A 24,451-nucleotide genomic window follows, 5' to 3' on the forward strand; every position below is an offset into this window, starting at 1 on the left:
GAAAGAGTTTCTATTATTAGTGGCATATTTTCTTGCCAATAACATATGTATTGCTGTTGAATGTGCTGCTATTATTCATTTAAAGAGTCGTAATGTTTTGACATAAAAAGATAATTGTCAGATTTTTTGCTTTGTTTTGTTTTTGAGATAGGGTTTCTCTGTATAGCAGCCTTGGCTTTCATCGATTTCCCCTTGTAGACCAGGCTGGCCGTGGACTCACAGAGATCTGTCTGCCTCTGCCTCCCCTAGGGCTGGGGTTTAAGTCCTGTGCTAGATTTTAAAAGAAAAAAGAAAAAAAATTTATATCACTTTTGTTAAACTTATGGGAGTTTGGTGAGGGCTAGCTGTAGTTTACATTTTAAATGTTGTAGGTGGCTCTTCACTTCCTTCTTCTCTTTCCTTAACCTCAGGGGCAAGCTCCTCTGATTTGGTACTGAGTAGGCTTTTTTCCCATTGTTTCCAGTTTGTTGTTCCTCTGTGACAGTTGGATGTACTCAGATTGCCTATCAATGTCTATGAAAGATTTAGCCAGAGCCTGAGACAAGTAGAAATGGGTGGGGATTAAAAAACAACAACAACACAGAGTAGCCGGGATGTGAATTTAGTATCACATCTTTCAGAGATTATGTGTTTGTAAGCCTGTGACCATTATGTGATCCAGGTTGCCTTTGGATATCTGGGGCATCTAAATATACTTTTCTTGGTTATTTGTTCAAGTGTCGTCATTTTTCTTGTTACAAATTTTACTGAGTTAATACTGCGCACTTGATTCTGATATGGCTCCTGGGATATGGTAAGGCAGTGAGTGTGTGGCTGAATGCAGTCTCAGCAGCTCTCATGCTGCTGGGAGCCGCCTAGAGTCCCATGTGTTGTGCTGGGTGTAATGAGTTAGAGAGTGGCTGGCATGAAAGTCAGGTGTAAGCCAGCAGCAAGGACTCAGGGCACACTCACGGGCACACTCACGGGCATTTTATGGAAATAGATGCCGTTCACATAGTGAAGAAACTACAGTGCTGTGCTTTACAGTTTAGAGATAATAGGTTCTAGTTAGTTTTGTTTTGTTTTGTTCTTTTAGAAAAAGTTGCAGAACACTACTGGACGTGCCTGCGCATGCCTGTAATTTCAGTATTTGTTAACCTTAAGTAAAAAGCCACTTAGGGAGTAGGCAACCCTGTTTTCAAAAAAGAAAAAAAAAAGTTTGAAAACAAGGAAAAAAATGTTCATGTTTCTTTAGTTTGGGTAAGATTTACCCTTTGTTCAAACAAAAATATAGTGTTTATGGTTTAACTTTTCAATATTTAAGAGGGAAGCAGTAAGTCACAAAGAATTTATATTTTAAGTTTTCAAGTCAGATACATTAACTTAAATTGTTCTTATACTTTAGAAATCACATAATTACGAAGATTGAGACAGAAACTGAAGTAAAAGCCAATGGAGTGAGCAGCTGGGATGAGGAAGATGCAGGTGACTTTAGTTTTGAGGATCTGGAACACACATTTACAGGAAGGAAGCAAAATGGAATAACACATCCCAGAGACACCGCTGTCATTTTTAATGGACATACTCACAGCTCTAATGGTGCCTTAAAGACACAGGATTGCTTGGTGCCTGTGGGCAACAGTGTTGCCAGCAAGCTTTCTTCAGACTCCACCCGGGAGGAGGAGAGGACAGAGAAGAGCAACACTGACTTCAGAGACTGCACAGTGCCGCAGCTGCAGCACAGCACCAGAAATGCAGATGCTTTGCGGAGTCCACACAGAACTCATTCTCTCTCCCCATCTTTGCACAGTAACCCTAAAATCAATGGTGCTCACCACTCCACTGTTCAGGGGCCTTCAAGCACAAAAAGCACTTCTGTTCTGACTCTTAGTAAGGTAGCACCTTCAGTGCCATCCAAACCATCAGACTACAACTTTATTTCAGATTTCTATTCTCGTTCAAGGCTGCATCACATCTCAACATGGAAGTGTGAATTGACTGAGTTTGTCAATACCCTACAAAGACAAAGTAGTGGTATCTTTCCAGGAAGGGAAAAGTTAAAAAAAATGAAAACAGGCAGGTCTTCCCTTGTTGTAACTGACACAGGTAGATACTAAAATTGTTTTCTTCAAAACAGTTATATTTGATGATTTTGTTCTGATGTTTACATTGATATTCTAATCATTATAAACTTCTTAATATAAAAGCCTCCAGGAATGCCAGGTTATATTAAGTTACAGTAAGTATGACTGAAAACTTTATTCCTATTTTTTATATTAGATTTAACTGTGGCTAACCGAAAATGTCGGATTACTTCAACACTGTCAGAACTGGGATCCCAAGCATTCCTTCCCCATGTAGACTTTATAAATTGTTGAAGTTTTGAACTGTATATTACGTTTTATAATCCATGCCTAACCTGTGAGAATGAAATTGATTGGTATGGGTAACTGGATTTCTAGATGCTTGCTTCATAATGCACTTTTAAAAATTAAACACTGACATATAACTGTTGTATTTATAGTGGTAAACTTAGATTGTTTTTATATCTACACAGATTGTTTAATTTGCGTGTGTGCTTAATATTTGTCACTCAATCCAAAAAGAAGCTGTTTTGTGACAGTTGTTACTTAAACTAAATTCTAGTTTAGCCCCAGTTTGAAGGTTCAGTTGTTTTTGACAAAGGGCTTGGCTTTTTTCTTTTGTTGGCATGTGGCAAAAAGAGAATTCTAAGATTATGTGACAGTAATCTTTATACTGTGGAAAGGGAGGCATATCTAATGCTAATGGTGTTTTGGAAAGTTGTGGGGCCTTTCCATGAGAGTTTTTGTTGCTGTTATATTGTCTGATACATTCCAACATGCTTTTACTCAAAATGCTTTTTAAGTATTTCTGAAATAGTTCAGAGTAATGCCATAGATGTTAGATAATGTTATGTCTTGGTCCTTTTAACCTGAAGGTCACTTAACTTTGAAAGCTTTAAAATACTATTATGAATTAGGTCCATGAATGGGAATAAATTCATAAATTTTAATGTGGTAAGAAAGCATTTGGTAGGTACTTGATTTACATATTCTGTACCCCTTACATATTTAATAGTATTTTGAGTTTTATACTACTTTTGTACAGTAGAATTGTGATTGTTGTTTGCCTGACGTGTGCAAGGCCCTGAGTTTAATATCTAGCACTGCCAGAGAAGGAAAGATTATGGTTATTAAAATTTACTTGACAAATCTTTCTGAAGGTAGCGTAGAGAATAACAAAAGTTTGAATTAAATAACGTAGCCCGAATTCCAGTCCTTGCTCTGCCAGTTTCTGCAGCAAGAACATGAATGGGTATTTTCCCTTCTTGCCTGTTTCCTCTCTGCAAGAGGAATAATAGTAGTCAGTGTTGTCCAGCTTATGGGTTGTCCACTTAAGGATAAGATGAAGAAAGAGTCAGTGCCTTGCACAGAGTGAGACTACGCAAATGCCTCACAGTTATTACATGAAGTAGCCTATTTGTTAGGGAGTAAGATTTTTTTTGTTTTTAAACTCACCATAAAGGTGATATGCAAGAATATTCTCTGAGATCAGAACTTTTACAAGCTTAAAAACTCTTAGATTTTAGGTTTTTAAATTTAGGGACCTATATACTACTACATTTTGGAACACCAGGAGGAGTAATAGCAGTGTCATTATAAAATAACATTGTCCCAATGCTTGGGTCATAGTAACCCCTATAAAATACATCTGGGTTATTCAAAGATAATATTGACTTTCATTTCCATAAATGTAATAAACATGCTGCAGAAGTAGTTAACATCTAACGGTGTAAGAAAAATCCAATTTGTATATAGATATACAAATACACGTACCAGGAGCACTGCGCAGTAGTAGCCATTATAACTGTTGTTTCTTTAAAGAAGGTTTGTAGAATGTTGGGAATGGAGCTCATCAAAGATTCCTTAGTTCCACGAAACTAAGGATGTGAATCTGCAGATATCAAAATTGTTATAAGTAATCATAACATTATCTAATAAAATCAGAATCTTAAGACTGTTGGAAAGTAGACTAGGAAATGATAACATGGTATTGTTAGAATGGATTTAAAATTCTATCAGAAAACTGAAGAAACTGAACTTTGTCATGGTGGTGCATAGTCCACAATACATTGCATATTGTGTTGACACCATTCTTCTTAAATATGATTTTTAAAATTAACTAAACCTGTTTTTAATGAGAATAATTAGTTTGGGTTTGAATGTTCTCTTTTTCCTTCTAGGCAGAATGTCAGTATTGAGCTCACCCAGACATGAGAGCTGTGTGATGCATGTTGATATGGATTGCTTCTTTGTATCAGTGGGTATACGAAACAGACCAGATCTCAAAGGTCTGTATTCTTGTTTTAAGAAAATTGATACATTGTTATATATCCTAATTGAAAAGGTTTTTTGGGGGGAGGGTTTCCTTGGTCACATTGGTTCCTTTCTTCAAATTGTCTAGACTCCGTAACCAGAGGCGTAGGCAAATGAGAAAACTACTGCTTGATGTGATTTCAGATCAACAGATGATGTCTTAAATTAAGGTCTCTCATAGATGAGGGCTTCTGGGTATTTTCTATCTCTCTTTACTGTTTGCTAAGGGAACCTCGTGGTTTCTTGTGTCTTCAGACTTTGCTCTTTTTCATGTCCAAATAGCTCTCCTCCCTAAAGTGGACAGGCACCCTTACTTTTGGCCTCTAATAATTTGGTACCGAGTTGAGTCACCAGGCAAGCTGTCTGTTCTAATGACACTTCAGGGTTATTTATGTGCTGCTTAGTTCTTTCTGGATGAGACAGCTACATAAGCATTTTCTTTTTAAAGTCAGTTTTTCTCTTATGTAAACATACTGTAGTTAGGGCACTGAAAGTCCTAGAAAAGTCTAGACTCCCAACAGAACTTTGCTTTTGTCCCAGGTAGTTGCTCCTCAGCCCTGAAAGGGGCATTTAGAGTGCAAAAGGATCAGTTTTAGCTGTGGACAACCTACTATTTAGTATTTTGTGGTTTTTGTTTTGCTTGAGTGGAGGGACGGGGAGGTTATGAGTGTGTGTTTCTTTATTCTGAGCCTCCTGCCCTCTGGCCTGTGTTATACCACTTGCAAGCCAATTTTACAACATTATAGCTGTCTTGTAACTTAATACACAAATAAAAAGTGATGTTCTTAACTAAAGCAGAAACTAGGGGTCCGAAAATTCGCATTTGGTTATATGTTAAATCAGATTTTGATTACTATACATGAATCTCTAATTTATTTTTCTTGCTATAAAATTAAAACTGTAAGAATAGATGTTGAACCTCTTTTTACAAGAGCTAGAAAAGTCTGTTTATAATTTTTCTTTAATAGTCGACTCCTACAATCAGAACCTGGTATCTGAGTTTCCTGTTTTTCATTTTAAGGAATCAAAAGCCATGAGAAACTTAACTCTGCTGCTTTTGTATTGAGTCAGTTTATCTGAAATGTCACTAGAGCCATGCTTGGTGGCATGTACTTTAACCCCAGCACTCCAGAGGCAGGCTGATACCTGAATTTGTGGCCAACCTGGTCTGTGTAGAGAATTCCAGAACTTAGACCCTCTCTTTAAAAAAAAAGTCACCGAGCTTTTGGGGGTTAACTGAAAACCTTAGGTGATGTTATAAGGTATTGGGTGTTTGCCTTATTTAAGATTTAGTGACTGTGTGATTAAAGAACAATGTTAATTAATTAAAATCCCATGAAAAAATTCTATTACATGTTTTTAACATCCTTTTGTACTTAGAGGAACAATTTAATCTTTTTCTGACAGGAAAACCAGTGGCCGTTACAAGTAACAGAGGCACCGGGAGGGCACCTCTACGTCCTGGTGCTAACCCCCAGCTGGAGTGGCAGTTTTACCAGAATAAAGTCCTGAGAGGAAAAGCAGGTACAGACGAGCTCTGTGACGCCGCAGTGCTTCTGTGGTGGCCTGGATGCTGCTGTGGTGCTGGTGTTTGACAAGTACAAGCAGAATTAGCGTCGTTAGCTCTTTCAGGTTGAAGGCTTTAAAGATGCTAGGGAGAACTCCAATCAAAACAGAGTCTGGATCTGCTTTCCACTTAGTGCTTTCCGGAATTGAATGACGCTGTTTTCCTGGAACTCAGTGAAGTCTGATCTTTAAACATTGGCTAATCTGCTTCTTATACATTTAGATTGAGAATGAAACACATGATCATTTTATAGAAACATTGATGTAGATTACTTTATTAGTCATTTTGCTTATACCACAGTGAAGACACTGAAGTTTGTGTTCTTCAGTGTTCTTAAGAATTTAAAGTTAGAGCTGGGGAGATGGCTCAGAGGTTAAGAGCACTGTCCGCTCTTCAGAGGTCCTGAGTTCAATTCCCAGCAACCACACGGTGGCTCACAACCATCTAGAATGAGATCTGGTGCTCTCTGGTGTACATGCAGGCAAAACACTGTGTACATAATAAATAAATTTTAAAAAGAAAGAATTTAAAGCTAGACATAATAGTACCTAACTAAGCCCAGCCTTTGGGCATGGCAGCAGGAGGACGGTACTGTCAAGGGAAGCCTAGAGACCAGGGAGACCCTGGCTCAGGAAAGGAGACAGCCTCTATTGCATCCAGAGTCTAAATGCCAGGATTATGACATGCCTGCTTTTAGTGACTTTTAGTGAACTTGTTTCTTAGAAGAAGTGTTTTCATAACTGTCTTAGAAAACTGCTCTATTCACAATAAGATCTTCCTGTGTTTTTATTGCCCTGCTTTAAAGTTCCAAAGAAATACTTACCTAGAACGTCTTTGGTTTCCCTGTGAAATATCTTGTAAAACCAGAAATATTTTAAAAGATCATTCTCTTAGAAAAACATTAATTAGAAGAAAGACATATGACATAGTAGAAAGAATTTAATTTTGTTTTACCCCAGTCACTTCAGTTCCCTGTTTTATCAGATATAAAACATTGGGCTTATTTCAGAAAAGACTCTAATGAGACAAAAGGAGAGTCCGGACATTTGAATTTTTTTTTTTTTTTCTGGAATTAGTCTTTTTGTCGGTTAATCACCTGCTTACACAGTGTACGTTGGAAAGAGTAGTTGTAAACACACATTTGTACTTTATGAGTGTGTCCATTTCTCAAGGTTTCTTAGGCTTATTAGTTGTTAAATGTTTTCAGAGACTTTTGAGATTCTAGTTCTTGGTGTCAGCAGATCGTGGGGTGACTTCTGAGCTTGTAGAGGTTTTGCTTTATGGTCTAGGGTTAGTTTCTTAAGTGTAGTTTTATACAGAGTTGTTTTTTTCTTTCTGTATTTTCTACATGGTATTATGAAGACCATTATAAAAACTGAAGTTCTAGAAAGCAGGAAGTATGTAGCTGAGGGAAGTGCTCAGGACTTGCCACATAGCGAATATTAAGTGAATACTCGCCAAACAACTATCAAAATAAGGAAAAAAAATACCAGATGTAAATGATATTTGGTGGCGTCTCTAAGTTGTTTGTCGCTGTCTGGTGGGTACAGTCGAAGTTGGCTGCTGGTTTGAGCAGTCTGCATCTAGATTCAGACCTTGGCAGGTGCTAGGTCTTTGAAGGGAGCAGAGAGCTGATGTTCTTTTGTCTTGCTTTCCCTCACCATCTGGCCATACATGGTTTTGCAGCAGAATGTTTTCTTTGGTTACTTAATTATCTTCGTCTTTGTAGCCACTGGATTTTCATAATATTTTAACAGCCTTTTATAATTTGTGTCTTCTTCACTTCTGTGGGTGATACACCAGAAGCCAGATGTTAGAGGACATGTTCCATTTGCCATTGAAAATTGATAAAACCAGATTTTCCTCTCCTTACAAAAAGTGGCAGTGAGCCTTGACCTACACTCTTTTACCTTGATGACATTCATTTGTGTCTTAAGTCCTTTGACCCATTAGAGCTTACAAAAATATTTGCTATACATAAGGACTAAGCTGTCTTTTATTAAGTTTACAGCCAAGCCTGTGCCCAGAGCTTGTTTCCCAGTGCCCTTGTTCCAGTCTTCCTGATCTCACTTTCTCTGGGTCATTACTAAACATAGCACCCCAAATTAAAAGTACCACAGGTCAGTTTAGAAGTCAGGATCTTTGACTTATACACACTAGCTTTATAGAAAGCAGTCCTAATATTTTCACTTGTGTGGTTAGATGAGTCAGAACATTAGGCCAGAAAAAGCATCTTTAGTCTTTTTGGAAACTCATTTCTTGTTCCTTGTATTCAGAAATTAGGTCAACGTAACCAGGGCATCTCATCTGTCTGTGACTTCCTTTGCCGAGCTGTTTCCTGGAATCATCTCACTGATGATTCCGTTCAGAACCATTTAACCTCTACACTTCGTGGTTGGGGCCTTTTACCCCTCCCTGGATTCCCAGGGTGCAGATGCTTTTCTCCCTTCAACACCTTCAATTTCATTCTAAAGAGCAACAGTTTAAAACTTCGTGTTAGTCATAGATTTATTCTCAGCGATTTCTTTTTCACAGACTGTGTCCTGGCCTCTGATTCCTCCAAGCGTCCCTCCACACTCTCCATGTGCCCGTCTAGTTTGTCAAGTTTTGATGAGCAGTTCTCTACCTTGCCCTCCAGTGAGGACAGTGTGCCCCTGCATTTCCCCGAGTCTCACACGAAGCAACTCACTCCGCTGGTGGAGAGACGCACGCAGTCTGCTGCACTGTGGAACAGGTCAGCCAGCCCAGGGAAGAGGAACACCACGGTGCTGCCTCTCAGGCCAGGGCATTGGGGGCGCATGGACCACACTCTGTTTTCACTTCAAACATGAACTTTCTATAACTTCCAAATGAGACTCTTATTTAAATAGTCCTTCGAACACAAAGGTCATGTAACTTCTTTTAAAGCCTGATTCCGTTATACCTCTGGAAGGTAGCACACTGTGGCTGTGGTCTTTTGTTTGTTTAGTGGCACCTCTGTTGGTCTGTTACTGCAGCCCTTAAATTCTTACAGATTAGATAGTGGACTGTCAGAAGCACTGAACAATCTGTTCATTTCTGTCTTGTTTGTCAGGGTGTGGCATATATTTACATTTTACCAGAGATCATAGCTCACATTGTATACTCTTGTTTTTATTTTTAGATGCAAGTAGCATTTCAACTCCCACCAAGATACCAGGTCTGAGTTTGGCTTCTATTTGTGGTGTTCATGTATGGGTGCTAGGATTTGGAAATACTTGCATGGGTTGTATATTAGGCAGAGGTGTTGATGGATATTGATCAGATAAGAGTTATTGTACACGTGAAGCCAGATACTGTGTGTTGTTTTCTGGTGGTAAAATAACTTGGCTGTTTTTTCATGGAACATTGAGGCTTTTAGTAGAAAAGGTGTTGAGTTTGTTAGCTGTGTGTGTTACAGTGTGTTCAGGGTAGGTTTGTTAGCTGTGTGTGTTACAGTGTGTTCAGGGTAGGTTTGTTAGCTGTGTGTGTTACAGTGTGTTCAGGGTAGATTTGTTAGCTGTGTGTGTTACAGTGTGTTCAGGGTAGGTTTGTTAGCTGTGTGTGTTACAATGTGTTCAGGGTAGGTTTGTTGGGGATTAGCTAAAGTGATATGTTTGGGTCTTGCTTTACTAACAGTGTTGTTTATGGAGTAGATAGGACTGAGATTGTGTTTTTAAAAACGTAGTATGTTTTTTATTGAAAGTTCTGTAAAAGCACGCTTTATTTTTAACTGAATTTGTATTATCCTGAGACTATGACCAAAACTTTACTTGACTACTCAATTATTAGTGAATCTCAGGTATCATGCAGCCATGTACTCTGTAGGCCAGGGACTTTTATATGCTTTGGTGACAATTGCAGATTTGTTTAGAATATTAGAAATGCTGGTGAGCTGTTGTTCTATGGAGACTAGAATGACATTCTGTAAAGCAGTTCCTACTGATTGTCATTGAGCTCAAGTTTTTTAATTGAGAGTGCAATTGTTAAATAAAAAGTAGAAAATAATGCTGTTAGGCTGTTTTTACCTGATGTGTATAAAGCAAAACCCTCAAGTTTAGGATGAAATGTCTTAGAGTGTATGAAGATATAGTTACATAATATACATACATATTACATGTGTGTGCATGTATGTATGTAGTGTTTAGATGAGGTCATCTAGTTACACTGGCTTAACTTTGAATATGAGGAACAAGAAACCAACATTTCTAAAAAAGATTACTTACTAAGTTACTGTTTAATCAAATGGCTGGCAGAAATTTGACTTTTAACATATTAGTTTTAAGATCTCTAGGGACCTTTTTTAAGGAAATAACAAGAAAAAGCATCCCAAGAACCATTTTTTCCCACTGGCTTCTTTCCATCACAGTGAGCTGCATAGTCCTCTTAGGGCGAGGGCAGGGAGCTCATCTTCCTGGGCTACCCTGAGAGACCATGTGGTGCAGGATACTTTGAATTTATTAGATGTTTTTATCTGACTGTTGCTAAAGAATATAATGAAAGAATAATTTCATTAGTTTTGTTGTACTAAATATAGAAATAATACCTAACTCAGGTGTTTGGAACTTAAACATTTGCATCTGAAAATAATAGAAACATTTCTTTAATAAAAGTTAAGGGAGATAAAATTTAACATAATGATTAAATTTTATTTTAAAGCAGATATACCAGATTCATCACTGTGGGAGAATCAAGATTCTGCACAAACAAATGGAATTGATTCTGTTTTGTCAAAAGCTGAAATTGCTTCTTGTAGTTATGAAGCCAGGTATGTAGAAGCTAAGTGAGTTCTAATTCTTGGATAGTTGGCTTTTTATATGCTTATAGGAAGATTAAGTCTTGCAATGCAACTCTCTGTGAGTTCAACATATTAAATACATACTGTGAAAAAGAAATATTTTTAGCCCGAGTCTTTGATCTACATTACCATGTTGATAATTTAAAATAACATAGTAGTTCCTCATGATAGATCCTGCATTGTCATGTTCATTGTCTTTCAGGCATAAAACTGAAAGTTGCATATATATTTTTGAATGGAGTTGGTGGGGCCTTATTTATTCAGTCTTCTTATAAATAAAAACTTCTTTTTTTAAGTTGAACTTGGGCTGGAGAACTACTCAACAGTGAAGGGCAGTTCTTGCAGAAGATGAAGGGTCAGTTTCTTGCCCCCACATAGTGCTTCACAGCTGCTCATGCCTCTGGGTCCAAGGAGTCCAACTCTTCTGTCAGTGCACAGACATGCGTTCAAGAAAACATGCACACAGAAAATCAAGCTGGAACTTGTTTGCCTTTTAAATCATAAATAAATTACTTTCTGCCATCAGACCTATTCTCACTTCAAATTAATAAGAACATACAAACTTGTTACCACTAATTTTTGTATAAGCAGTTACTGTACAATAATCAGAAGCCATAAATATAATCTGCCTTATATGTTAGGAAATTAATGTAGGCCCAGTGAGAGCTCAGCGGTTAAAAAGGCCACGCAAACAAGATGACCTAACTTCGGTGCCTAGAAACAGATAAAGATAAAAAGAGATGATCGACTCCAGGGTTGTTTCCTGGCCTCTACAAATATGCTGAGGCTTGTGTGCCATCATACACATAATAGTAATAACTGGAGTTTTAAAAAATTGTAACAGTTATAAAAGTAGAAGTGATAATTACTCATTAGAAAAATCTTTTCTTTTTCTTTTTAATAAGTGAACTCAGACATTATTGCCTTTATAACACAGTGAGCACTCATATCATTAATGCATGTTGAAGAATTCAATAATTATAGAAGAAAGCTAAATTAGTTGTATTTTAAATTTGGGACAATTAAGGAAGTCTGATCTGGTAAAATGTCTGAGCTCTACATAGTATAATCAGTAGTTTGTTTAATATTCTGGTAATTTTCTTAAAGTGTTATATTAATAAAATACATTATATTTAAGCATGCATAAATATAATAAGTATGCATTTCGTGATATGCCAAATTTATGCTCACTAAGTTTACTTTTATCTTGAATAAAACCTAATCTATTGTCAATTGATAATGTGGTCAAAACTTTGGAACTTACTTTACTAAAGATAACTACTAGGTAAAATAGAAGTGCATTAGGGAATTTAGACCTTAGTATACAGTGGGTGGGATGGTAACCTGGCTACTAATAGGTAGACAGTTGTGACCGGTGTTTGGAGGATACAAAGGACGTCCTTGCTAGTTCGTAAAGTGAGAACTCAGGCCTTACCACACCCCCTTTCGGGTCTCAGGTCTTGGTCAACACCAGCCAGATGAAAGATGAGTGCTGGGTGGACCTTCCAAGCTTTTGCCAGGGGTAGTTGTGTTGTTGGTCCTGTTAGCTCTGCACTCATGGGCCTCTGTGTTGGGTGGTCTGTTTGTATTGACCCACAGGTGATGAATACCAAGCTGAAGGCCAGAATAATTGGGGAGATGGTAGATGAGTGTCGTAGTGTGTGACCAGGCACGTAAGTGCTAGTTAATAGCGAGTGTTTATTTCAGATTTGACTAACGAGATGAAAATGAGTTTGAAAAACAAAACCAAGTAAGCCCACATCTTTGGAATTTTTTACTTTTTTTAAAAGATATTTTATTAATTTATTCATATTACATCTCAATGGTTATCCCATCCCTTGTATCCCCCCATTCCTCCCTCCCGCCCATTTTCCCCTTACTCCCCTCCCCTGTGACTGTGACTGAGGGGGACCTCCTCCCCCTATATATGTTCATAAGGTATCAGGTCTCTTCTTGGTAGGTAGCCTGCTTGGAGTTTTTTACTTTTATTGTAATTTTTTATTTTCTAAAATGCTTTTCCTCATGAAGGTATCCAAAACAATTTCATAACCCCTTTTATTCTAAACAAATCTTATGATTTTGTCAGAGAAATATTTTTGAGAGAGAAGTGTGACGAGGTGGTGAACAACCCTAGACAGTGGGTGTGTATGTGGAGATTAACTGTTGTGTGCACTGTAAAGAGCAAGTGTGTGCATGAGGACGCAGTAGATAGTGCTGAAGGAAGTGTTAGGTGTTACTTCTGACCTCAGCAACAGACATGGTGGTGCATGATGGTAATGCCAACACTTGGAGCCAGAGGTGGCAATAGGAGGAGCTCGGGGTCATTTTCTGCTGCATGGCAAATTTAAGGCTGTGCCTTAAAGAAGTATACCTCTCAAGTAAGAAAATAGACATTATTAGCCTCTTTGTTGATTTCACGTGCTTTTATAAAAACATTTTACAGTTATTTAATGATAGGGATTTGTGGGCTGTAGTATATTGAAAGAGCATCGATAGTGATTTGATACTTTCCTCTTTTTATATTGCCTAATTCAACTCCAGAGAGCTTTGTCTTACCCAAGCCTATTGCAGTAAGAATGTGTGCTACATAGTTTAAAATGGGACATAAATTCTACTTTGCACCACATACATTAATGCACAGCTTTGGTAACTTACTCTGCATGGATTTTAGTGAGGAGGAGCATATGGGTCATTCTGTTAGAGCCACCTCAGGCTTTGTTGTTTGTTCTATGACAGGGTAATCATTGTGCCACTCAGCTAGCTTGGAACTTTTTCTGTATCCCAGCCTGCCCTCAGACTCAAAATTGTGCTTCTGCCACCACCTAAGTGCTGCAGTTCCAGCATGCATCACACCTGCCTGGCAGACTCCTTTGCCATTGCCATTACTGGTTTCCTTTCTGTGAACAAATCGTAATATCCTGAACATCTACTCCAGGGGAATCTGTGTCCCCTGAGTTATGGGGAAACCTGGGTTTGCTTCTTCTTAGTGTGCAGTGGCTTCACACTCAGTTGGAAGAATGCTTGCCCAGCACGAGGCCCTGGGTCAGATCCTAAAACACAGCAAACCTGGGTGTGGTGACAGCATTTGTGCCACCATGTCTTTTCTGCTAATAATTTTGTGTACCTATCTGAACTATTGTATTTGCACTTCTCTGTGTTGATAAGCATGTTGGTTTATTAAGGGCTCCTGACTCTAACTCAGATCAAGCAGGGTAGATACAGGAACATGCTCACAAACATCTTGGGGTCTGTTAGTAGGGCACACTCAGCACCTTATCACATAGCTGCACGCAGCTGTTAACAGCTACCTTTGCTTCCTTTCCTGTCTTTGTTTGCTTCTCACTAGGTCCTCTGTCCACTTGAAACTTGATACTGAAGTCGTTTATTACTTTTATTTACATGAATAATCGATGTAGTTTTGGATTTGATTCTGAGTAACTTGAGAGGCTTTTTAATTCTTTGTAGTTCTCTGTGGTGATCTGAATATTAGGAGAGTCCCAAAGCCTCTGAATAACAGTAGAGGACTAATTATTCACCTGATCTTAGGCAAGAGGCCAAGAGACAGTTGGACCTGCTTCTAAAGCGGGCACACCTCCAACTAAGTCCATACTTGGTAAACATGACTGAGTGGATGTACAGAATAACTGTGATCATTCTATGCAGTATTATGTAATCTGGTGAAACGTTGATTTATTTTGCTTATGTTTTTACTGTGATATTGTTTTTCTTGATTCTTTACAGAGTGATAAAATGGAATTTATCTAATTATGTATAATTCCATAATTATAGTTTTATGCTGAATGCTCCAAATATCAAAGGTAATGTGGGGCATTGAGACACAAAATAGATTTAAAATTTACCATTTTCAATTAGGTCCCTCAAAGTTGTGGAACCCTGGCTCCTGCCCAGAGTGATGTCCTACCATACAATGCTGTTGGCATCTCAACCACTGTGGAGCCACTTGAGGAGCATTGGAATTGGTCAATTGGGAATTGGGTGGTAATAGGATGAGTACACTTTGTCTGTTTGTCGCCCAGCACTGTTCTGTGTAGTTCTTTCGTTCATATGCTTTGTCTTTGGGGGATGAGCCTGGCTACACTGTGCCACGTATTAGGAGAAGAAAATTGTTTTCACAGCACATTCCTGCTCTGTGGTGGTTGTGATATCACCAGCGTATGGCATGCTGGCATCTCTGCAAAGGGGCCAGAGGTCAAGTTTTAGAAGTGTTTAGCTATAAACAAAAGAGATGTCATTTACTCTAGTGAGACAATTGTATTATTTTTTGTTGGGGGGACTTGTAAATTTTCCTAATGCCTATTGTTAACCCCTAATGAGAGGGGGAGTTACATGGAAATTGTGTATTAGTGGCATGGGGCGATAATAACACACTTGGTGTTTGCTTGTCAGTCAAAGACCTAGATGTAATCTCCACTGTGTTTTCTTTTCTTTCTAGACAAGTTGGCATTAAGAACGGAATGTTTTTCGGGCATGCTAAACAGCTATGTCCTAATCTGCAAGCTGTTCCATATGATTTTCATGCATGCAGGGAAGTTGCTCAAGCAATGTATGAAACGTTGGCAAGGTACTGTGTGCAGTGTGCTTTACTCCTCCTCTTGATGTATTCTTAGAGTCTTCTTTTTGCTAGCACTATGAGAGTCACTAGGTTTTTGTCTCTCCTGCGAGCCTTTTTCTTAGCCTGCCCCTCTCTCCTTTTTAATGTAACTTCAGTAGTTGGTAGTTCAGTCTCAAGGAAAAGTGTGCACCGTATCACTGTTCAAATGCTACTGATCGTGATGTGAAATCTACCAGTATATGTGGACCTGTTTTTCTTTCCCATGAAACCAGATGGACAAAGAAGTCAGCTATTTTGTTGTTGCTGTGTTTTTGTTTCACTTGGGTCTTCTCTTTTATCACATTTGAATTATTTGTTTAAAATTAGAATTCACAGGCAAGGTGCAGTAGTATGTGCTGTGTCCCTGCCTTTCAGTACCAGCCAGGGTCGTGGAGGAGACCCTGCATTGTAACTGAGTATGGTTAAAACTGCTGAGTCAGTAGCACGGAGAGACAGTTCAAAATATTTTTTTATCTTAAAATCGTTAAGCATGCCAAAAAATTAGTTTTTATAGACGCAAGTCTCTTGTACTTGTTTTAAAATGGCTAATTAATTAGCTTGAGGAAAAGAATTACGTAAAAACTTAACATGCTCTAATGCCAGAGTTACGTAGTTTCTGTGTAGAGGGCTACATGAGGTCCTGCTCACAACTGCTTAAGTCTCTGTAATTGAAAAAACTTAGAAGTGATGTAAGTACTGACTGAGGCCTGCTTCAGTACAGTATAAAGGTATTGGTCCAAGGTTTGTACAGCTGTGTTGACATCTGGGACGTGTGCTTGCCTCTGTCTTCACTTCTGCGCCTCCCCCATATTAAAAATAGTTTCTACAAGACCAGTTCCTCCCCACCTCCCCTCCCATCCAGATCTTCTCCCTCTCTGTCTCTCATAAGTAAAGAATAGGCTTCTAAGAGCTAACAACAAATACAACAAAATAAAATATAATAAAACTATCACATCAAAATTGGCTAAAGCAAACTAACACAAGGAAAAGAGCTGAGGAGCAGGCATAAGAATTGGAGACAACAGCAACAAAACAAAACCTCATTGTCTTTATTAAAAAACAAAACAAAAACATTCATTCTTACATTTTTAGCCTAAGTAGCATTTATTTATTGAATAAGTAGATCTTTATATGGTTTGTAACCTACAAAAAGTGTGTATTGAGACAGTACTTGATTGTGAGGCCTCTTTGGCTGTCTGTCATTTCTGGCCTGTTGCATGGTCTCTTCTGTAAAAACAAGTAGTCTTTTATATAGGGAGATCACACAAGGTTGTAAAAAGGAGCAGCATTTCCACTTGAAAATACAGGTGTGTTTCTTCTAGCCAGGGTTAGGCTGACTGGCCCTTTGTCCTATAGAGTCTCAGGGATTTAATAGCTATTAGATAGTTTAAAGTTGTATTTTGCTTTTAGATGAACAGCACTTACTGAACTAATGTGTGTAAGCTGGTTTCTGATAAGCCACGCTTGATGTTTTCTTAGACGGTTGGTCATTGTGATCCGTTTACCACTGTGTAGTCATTCACATGGGCAAGGGCAGCCTCAGCACAGTCACTCCTGCTGTAGGAGTATTTGCTGTGTAGTTAGAATACTAGCTTTGTAGTAAAAAATTAGATAACTAAATAGTGGCACCTTGGACGGGTTATTTAAGTTTAGAAGTTTAGTTTGTCGTTGTTTTCAGTATTTAAAAATTCCTTGTCTTGCTGGGTATGGTAGCGCACACCTTTAGTCCCAGCACTTAGGAGTCTAAGGTAAGTGGAATCTCTGTGAGTTCGAGACCAGGCTACAAAGTGAGTCCAGGACAGCCAGGGCTCAGTTACACAGAGAAGCCCTGTCTTGAAAAAAACAAAGAAAAAAAAATGCCATTTCTGCTTTCTGATTATTTCTGCCTTTAAATATGCCCCAGAGCAGGCCATAGGTATGACTCACCCTTTGCCTCTGTTTTGTGTTGTTAGCTACACACACAGCATTGAAGCTGTCAGCTGCGATGAAGCACTGGTAGACATCGCTGACATCCTTGCAGAGACTAAACTTACTCCTGATGAATTTGCAGCAGCCCTCCGTATGGAAATCAAAGACAAGACTAAATGTCCTGCCTCTGTTGGAATTGGTTAGTATATGGCTTATCATGTATTTGATTTACCCAAAGTTTGGAATCCTTGAATATCCCCTAATTTAAAGGAATTTTAATAGCTTAACTACTTGTTGCAGAAGTGGTCTTTCCTGTACTTTTAGCATTACTTACAGCTGTGCAGTGGAAAAAAAATGTTGAAAATGCAAGTAAGTGGTTGGTGATAGAATATTTTTGCAGTAAGGGAGTTAGTATGATTTCTTTCTTGTTCAAAAAAAAGGGGGGGGGGAGTTAAATTAAAATTTTTGGCTTTTTTCAAATTTGAACAGAAACTTAAAAGCTGCATGGAACTTGAAGTAAAGTTTGAGTCTCCTCCTCTGCCTTTTGCTTTCCTGGAATCACGGTGCTCTCTGCAAGGCTCCTCCACCTCACCTCTCCATTCTGTCTTTCGTTTATTCAGCTGTTGCTTCCACCTGTGCTCTTCATGTTGACTTTAGACTATGACCTTTACAGAGCTGAAAAGCATAGGCTCTCTGTGGCACCTTTTCCTGCGTACCGCAGCCCACTCAGCTGTGCACCAAGAAACTCTTGTCTTGCTGGCCTCTCAAGCACAGAGAGCCACACCTCGTCCTGCAGGCTTGAGAAGTGGTCGTAAAGCTGTGCTTGTCACTGTTCTCGTTTCTAGTCTCATCACTGTATTCTCATTCATAAACCCTTTTCCTCAGATTCTTGTGTTCAGAAGCAGTAAGATTTATCTTGGTATCTCTGTGACATCATAGATAGGCTACTACTCCATTGATTAGAGAACGAGACTGCAGGTGTGATGACACACTGGTTGTCCCAGCACTCAGGAGGCTGAGGGAAGAGGCCTGCAGAATACAGACCAACCTGGATTTGTGCTGAGACCCTATCTCAAAATGGGGGTTTGGGAGAGAAAGGCTCCGTGACTGACATTCCCGGAGGTCTGCGACAAATATGCTGCTGAAGCACCCCAGGGATCTGAGCTGCCTGCTGCCCAGCACTGACATGTGGCCCGGTGACGCAGGTCTCCTGCACGGGCAGTGCCTGGCCACCACACTTGCTGTCTGACGTTTTGATGAGGATGTGGTTGGAGAGTCAGAGAGACTGCCTTCCCTGGAAGGTTCTCTGATGAGGGTGTAGTTAGAGAGTTAGAGCTGTCTCCTGTGTGCGTAGGAGAGACTGCCTTCCCTGGAAGGTTCTCTGAAAAGTAGGCAGCCCAGAAGGGGCTTTGATCTCACCCAAGCGTGGTTGTTGGGTTTTGGATTTTTGTTTTTTGTTTTTAGCAATATTCTCTGTTTATTCCTTTGACGAGTTCATACATATCTGCAGTGTATTTTGATCATATAGTACTTCCGGGTTCCCTCTCACTTTCAGGTCCTGCTTCTGTTTCTTTTTGTTTTAATGGTCACTGGTTTCACACACTTGTTCTGCCATGCTCATGACTGTGGGAGCATCCACCTGCGTATAAAACCTAGCAGCACCCCAAACCCCTGAAATAAGTTACTTCCTCAACAGCCAGGCCTCCTGACTAGAAACCATCCCTTCTGGAGTCGCTGTGAGTCCTTGAATGCACTGTGCACTTGTCAGCCCTCCTCACTGTTCTTTAGCACTTAAGCCTCCCCACCCCGTTTTCTAGGATGTTCCCAGAGCCATCTAGGGCTGAGAACTCAACAGTCTTTGACCATTTAGGATTCTTAGAAAGACGCTTACTTGACCAAGGGTGAGAGTAGCACAAATACTTTATGGCCATAAACATCAATATTTGTGGCAGGTAATATGACAACATGTCCATTTAGCAAAGTGACACTACCAGGTCTGCCTCACACCCCCAGCCTGGTCAGTAACCTCCCCAGCCATGGGATTGTAGTGAGGCTGCAGCATTGTGTCCCATGGAGCAGGCTTTCCATGTGATGAGAGGGCATTTTCTGACAGTCTCCGTAACAGTCATTCCCGATATCGCACCAATAGAGGGCATCTGAAACACCGTAGCACACTGGAAACTAAAAACATGGTGACTGCGTTGGTATTGTTTATAGTTACTGTCTAGCCTGCCTTTTCACCCCATATTGTTAGCCTGTGGGTCCCTATCAGTCTGTCTTTTCCTCTCAATCTCTGTATTTCAGTATCAGACACAGTTTTGAGTTTTTGCTTTTAATCATACTTTTAATCTACAAGTGGTAGTATAAATACACTTTCAGTTTAAGAATGGAGTTAAAACTAGAATTCCACTTGGTACGTCCATTCCTCGCTCTTTTTCCTTTTAATTCCCTAGACGTACACTTTAATCATTTTGATAATAACTTTTCTAAACTTGAACTCCTTATAGGAAATCCATACTTATGGTATGTCGTTCCATGACGCTTCTGCATGCTGTTAGAACACGACTTTACTGATGTCTTGATGTGTCTGTCGTCATAGAAAAGTTGCCGTAACAGTCAGCTCAGTGCCTGACAGCCGTCCCCGTAGGCCAGGCCGCCTGCTGTTTTGATTCCCTGCTGGCCTTCCCCCGTTCTTTGAAGACCTTAAAAGCCTTTTCTCACTTCTTCCCCTGTTCTGACTTGGGAGCTTTGTTGACCTGTTGTCCCCACATATGCTGGACCTTGGGGTTGGAAAATTAACCGGTTTTTATTTTTGCTTTGGTTTTCTATAAATCTACAACTGTTTTGAGTGTGGGAGAGGAGGGAACTTGAGATCAGACCTCACACTGTAGCCCAGGCTGGCTTCAGATTCATAGCCAATGGGCTAGTTAAGCCTCCTGAGTGTTAAGATTGCTTACTGAGCCACCACACCCAGCTTACCCCTCCCTGTGTGTTCTGTTGTGCATCCGTCAGGAATAAACACTGAAATAATACTTGTTTTAAAATAAAGGAAAACCTCTATCAGATAGCATATTGGCCATATTCTGGAATATTAAATGAAACTACCAAATATATATACGTGTGTGTGTGTGCACGCGCGCCTTGCTTGAAAATTATCAAAACTGCATTAGTTTATTATTTACAGATACTTGAATCACTCAATTCACATGTGTCTTTTTCATGAAAATTTAAGAAATGATTATGGGTATTTCTTGAGCATGTTTTTCCTTTTCAATTCCTTAGGTTCTAATATTCTCCTTGCTAGAATGGCAACTAGAAAGGCAAAGCCAGATGGCCAGTACCACCTGCAACCAGACGAAGTTGATGATTTCATCAGAGGTCAGCTCGTTACCAACCTACCGGGTAAGTACAAGTCTTACTAAGCATTTGCCTGTAATGCGTTATAGGCATCCATAAGTGCTTCTTGTGCCTTTGTTTCTGTTCTTGTGAGGCTGTTTTGTTTTGTTTTGTCCAGGGAGGGTCTTGATACGTGGCTTGAGGCTGCCTCAGACTGGATCACCCTGCCTCAGCACCCAAGTGCATGTGCTGCCATGCTCAACTTTCCCGTCTCTGTAAATACAATATTAAGGGTCATGAAAAAGAAAATTAAATACTACATTGAACATCCTGTCAATAAATTTGTTACATATTTTAGTTTTCCCCTAGTGAGTTCTACTTTGCAGGTTCTCACTGATGTGACTAAGTTGGTAGGCAGCCACCCTAGCATGCCAGAGGCCCTGGGTTCCATCCCCAGCACCACATTCATAATCTAGGTGTTAGCACAGAGACCTGTAGTCTAGACATTCTAGCGGTGTAAGCTGGGAGAACACCCTGGGCAAATGCAAAGAACAGTGACGGAATTTCTTAAGTAACAAGATTAAGGATTCTCAGAAATAATTTTAAAGGAAATATGAAATTAACTTAGTCTTTTAAAAGCTATTTTTTTATTTTATTGACTTTGTGTTCGTGCACATATATGTCATTCTGTATGGAGGCCAGAGGACAGCTTTGTGGAATCAATTCTTTCCGTTAGCTATGCATTCTAGGGACTGAACTCAGGTTATCGGGCTTGTCAGGCAAGTACGTTTTTCCAGTGAACCATCATCTCAGCTTTCATTTTTTTAGATTCATAATCAAGTAGTGTATTTCTAAGCTGAAAACAAAGGTTTACAAAAGTGCTCATCTGTTTTGCGAGATGATGCTTCTGAAGTGCAGGTAGAATTAAGTGGTGAGGCACTCAACGGTATATGAGTGATGCCTTGAGTTTGATTCCTAGCACTGGTTGTTTTGTTTTGTTTGTTTGTAAGATTTACTTTATTATTTATACAGTATTCTGCCTGTATATGTTCCTGCAAGCCAGAAGAGGGCACCAAATCTCACTATAGATGGTTGTGAGCCATTTATGTGGTTGCTGGGAATTGAACTCAGGACCTTTGGAAGAACAGACAGTGTTCTTAACCTCTGAGCGATCTCTCCAGCCTCTAGCACTGGTTTTAAAAGTTGATTCTCTGTACTTTAAATGTACTTAGGAATGTGTATCTGTGTGGGGATGTGTACATGTGAGTGAGGTTGCCCCTGAAGGCCAGAGGTCTTGGATCTCCCTGGAGCTGGAATTAGAGGTGATTTTGAGCTGCCTGACTTGGGTCCTGGGAACCAAACTCAGGTCCTCTGCAAGAGCAGTAAGTGCTCTTAACCGTTGATCCTGTCTCTAGCCCCACTTAACACTGGCCTTACAAAAGGAAACTCCAGAAGGAAAAAATAGGGAACCAGGAATGACATTAAAAATACAAATTCAACCGGCAGAGTTAGTGATGGATTTCTGAGTTTATAGTTGATTTAAATCATTTCAAAAGTAGAAAATGAATGAACCGTATTAGGGAACATTCAACCTGTTTTCATTAATTCAGGACCTTGACAAAAAACAAAACAAAACAAAACAAAAAACTTCCATTTCATATGTTGGTTTGTTTATTTTGCCAAAAGTAGGGATTCATTTTATGAGGGGTTTTTTGTTTGTTTGTTTGTTTTTGTTGTTTTTTTTTTTAACTTACAAGGAGATGGAGACCAGCACTTTTCTCCATGTCTGTGAACAAGTAGATTAGTAGAATGTTCAAATGTATATTTATAAAACTAATAAAAACATATATAAACTACTTAGAAGTTTGTTATAGCCAGATTGTAAATGACCTAAATGCCATTTTATGATGGGCTAGTTTTGTTGCAGAAGATTTCTGTAGCCCCCGTAAGTAACTTAAAATGATGTAATGCTGTTAGAAATGTGTGGTCTGTTTCTGATGTTCAGTTTGAGATTTAATTTGAATAATACTTACCTTTATAAGATCAAATAGCAAATTACCTTCTTGACACAATGTAAACAGTGTGGTAGCACATTTTATAGTTTTAAGTTGAGAAGCCCTGTCTTGAAAAACCAAAAACAAACAAACAAACAAACAAAAGATTGGCTTTCTGTTCAGGTCCTTACCACTCAAAATGGTTCTTATAAAATTCCCAAAGTTTGAATTGACTTGAATATTTTTGTTACACACTTACTTAGTCTTCTGCATGTCATCCCTGTTCAGTGAGGCCTTACCCAGTGAAGGAAAAGATTATTCCTGAGAACGCTTTCCGTAGTAAGGACTATTGGGTCTTTGCAAAGCTGTAAACCCTGTGGGTATAATCTTCTATTACGGGCTTGCACACAGGGTCAGGGCGAGGGTTTGTGACTTCCAGCTGGACACAAGGCTACAGTTGTTCAAAAAGCTCTGCAGCCTCCCAGCATATGCAGTTAACAGTTAACAGGCTCCTCATTTGGCTTGGCCATGTTTCCTGTAGTCAGAAGCCTCAAGCAAGTACCTACTGGATTGGACAGCACAGGCACAAACATTCCATCCCCACTGACATTTCATTGAACACCCGTAACGTGGATGACTAAGACTGTTCTTTGAGGTTTTTTTTCTCCTGTATCAAGTGGACTGACTGCCAATGCCTGGCTGTGTCAGCAGAGATCATTGCTTAGCACGGTTCCCCTCCAGGGCAGGTACAGATGATCCCCCAGCTGCTTGGCCAGGAGCTTAAACAGCTTTTCTCTTCTTAGAAAGTAGATTCTAAGCCAGCACATTCCCTTTTTGTTTTTCTTCCTTCTTGGTTGGCTGTGCCAGTTAGACCTGGAGCCCTGTTTACTTTCTCCAGATGCCCCTTTCCTTATGAACTCTGAGCTGCATTGCATTAAATTAGCAATTGTTTTGGCCCTATCGCGAAGTCTGTCGTTGCCTCCCCCTCCACTGCAGGACCCTCTCATCCCTCCAGGTCAGCTTTCCATATAGAGACAATGATTCCATTAGACCAGGTGGATTTTGCCTAATTTGGGGAGTTTTAAGTGAATGACCTTCGCACCTGTCAGTGGCTGATAGTTTCCAAGCTCTTCTGTTCCCACACCATCACGTTCACATACACACAGCACAGGGTCAGGATTGACTCTTGCTTGCCCTTTGTTCTGACTCGGACTGTAAATGTCACAAGTGGGAACCCACATCCTTCCCACTAGGATATAGATCACCAGTTGTCAACCTGTGGGTCATGACCCCTTTGGCAAGCCTCTGTCTCCAATTACATCACGATTCATAACAGTAGCAAAATTATAGTTAGGAAATAGCAGTGGGGTCAAAAGCATTGGGAAGGTTGAGAACCACTTACATAGATTCTCATGCTTTCAACTTGTCTGGCCTGCTTCCATGCCAAAGAAGTCTGTCAGCTCCTCGCCTGTGTCCTATCTCACTGTATCCAGGGCTTCTCTTGGCAGACCATAGACTGAGGTACTTCTGCCATTGAAGACCTCTCAGGATAGAATCAAAAGTTACATGGCCACATTGAACACAAGATAGCAGCAGACTTTGCTCTTTTTTTTTTTTATAGCATACAGAAAGCACAAGACACATGGTTTTGTTTTGTTTTGTTTTTTTACTGTTAGTAACTATTTTATGATTTAAAGTCATTTAAATAAGAATATAGTTTACCTGAGTTATTCTACACTGTTTTCTCAAGTTCCCACCCCCACGCACCCCCTTTGGTTTCTCTGTGTAGCCCTGGACTTGCTTTGTAGACCAGGCTGGCCTCGAACTCTCAGCAATCTGCCTGCCTCTGCCTCCCGAGTGCTG

General features: G+C 39.6%; 1 protein-coding gene across 7 annotated transcripts in view; it reads left to right on the forward strand.

Moving 5' to 3' along the window:
• The window catches only part of Rev1 (REV1 DNA directed polymerase), a 78,020-nt gene that overhangs the window by 44,051 nt on the left and 9,518 nt on the right, over positions 1–24,451 (forward strand). The window contains exons 6-12 of one of the 7 annotated variants that reach the window (XM_051152758.1): positions 1,385–2,085; positions 4,244–4,351; positions 5,784–5,900; positions 10,603–10,708; positions 15,192–15,320; positions 17,303–17,457; positions 20,541–20,660. In XM_051152758.1, the coding sequence (XP_051008715.1) occupies positions 1,385–2,085; positions 4,244–4,351; positions 5,784–5,900; positions 10,603–10,708; positions 15,192–15,320; positions 17,303–17,457; positions 20,541–20,660 (1,436 nt within the window). Of the gene's footprint in view, positions 1–1,384; positions 2,086–4,243; positions 4,352–5,783; positions 5,901–8,478; positions 8,678–10,599; positions 10,709–14,479; positions 14,557–14,611; positions 15,321–17,302; positions 17,458–20,540; positions 20,661–24,451 lie in introns of those variants that run through there. The other 6 variants (XM_051152752.1, XM_051152753.1, XM_051152757.1 and 3 more) reach the window with 6 other exon arrangements.

Source organism: Acomys russatus, chromosome 11, assembly GCF_903995435.1.
Source record: "Acomys russatus chromosome 11, mAcoRus1.1, whole genome shotgun sequence".
In the NCBI taxonomy this organism is placed as follows: domain Eukaryota; kingdom Metazoa; phylum Chordata; class Mammalia; order Rodentia; family Muridae; genus Acomys; species Acomys russatus.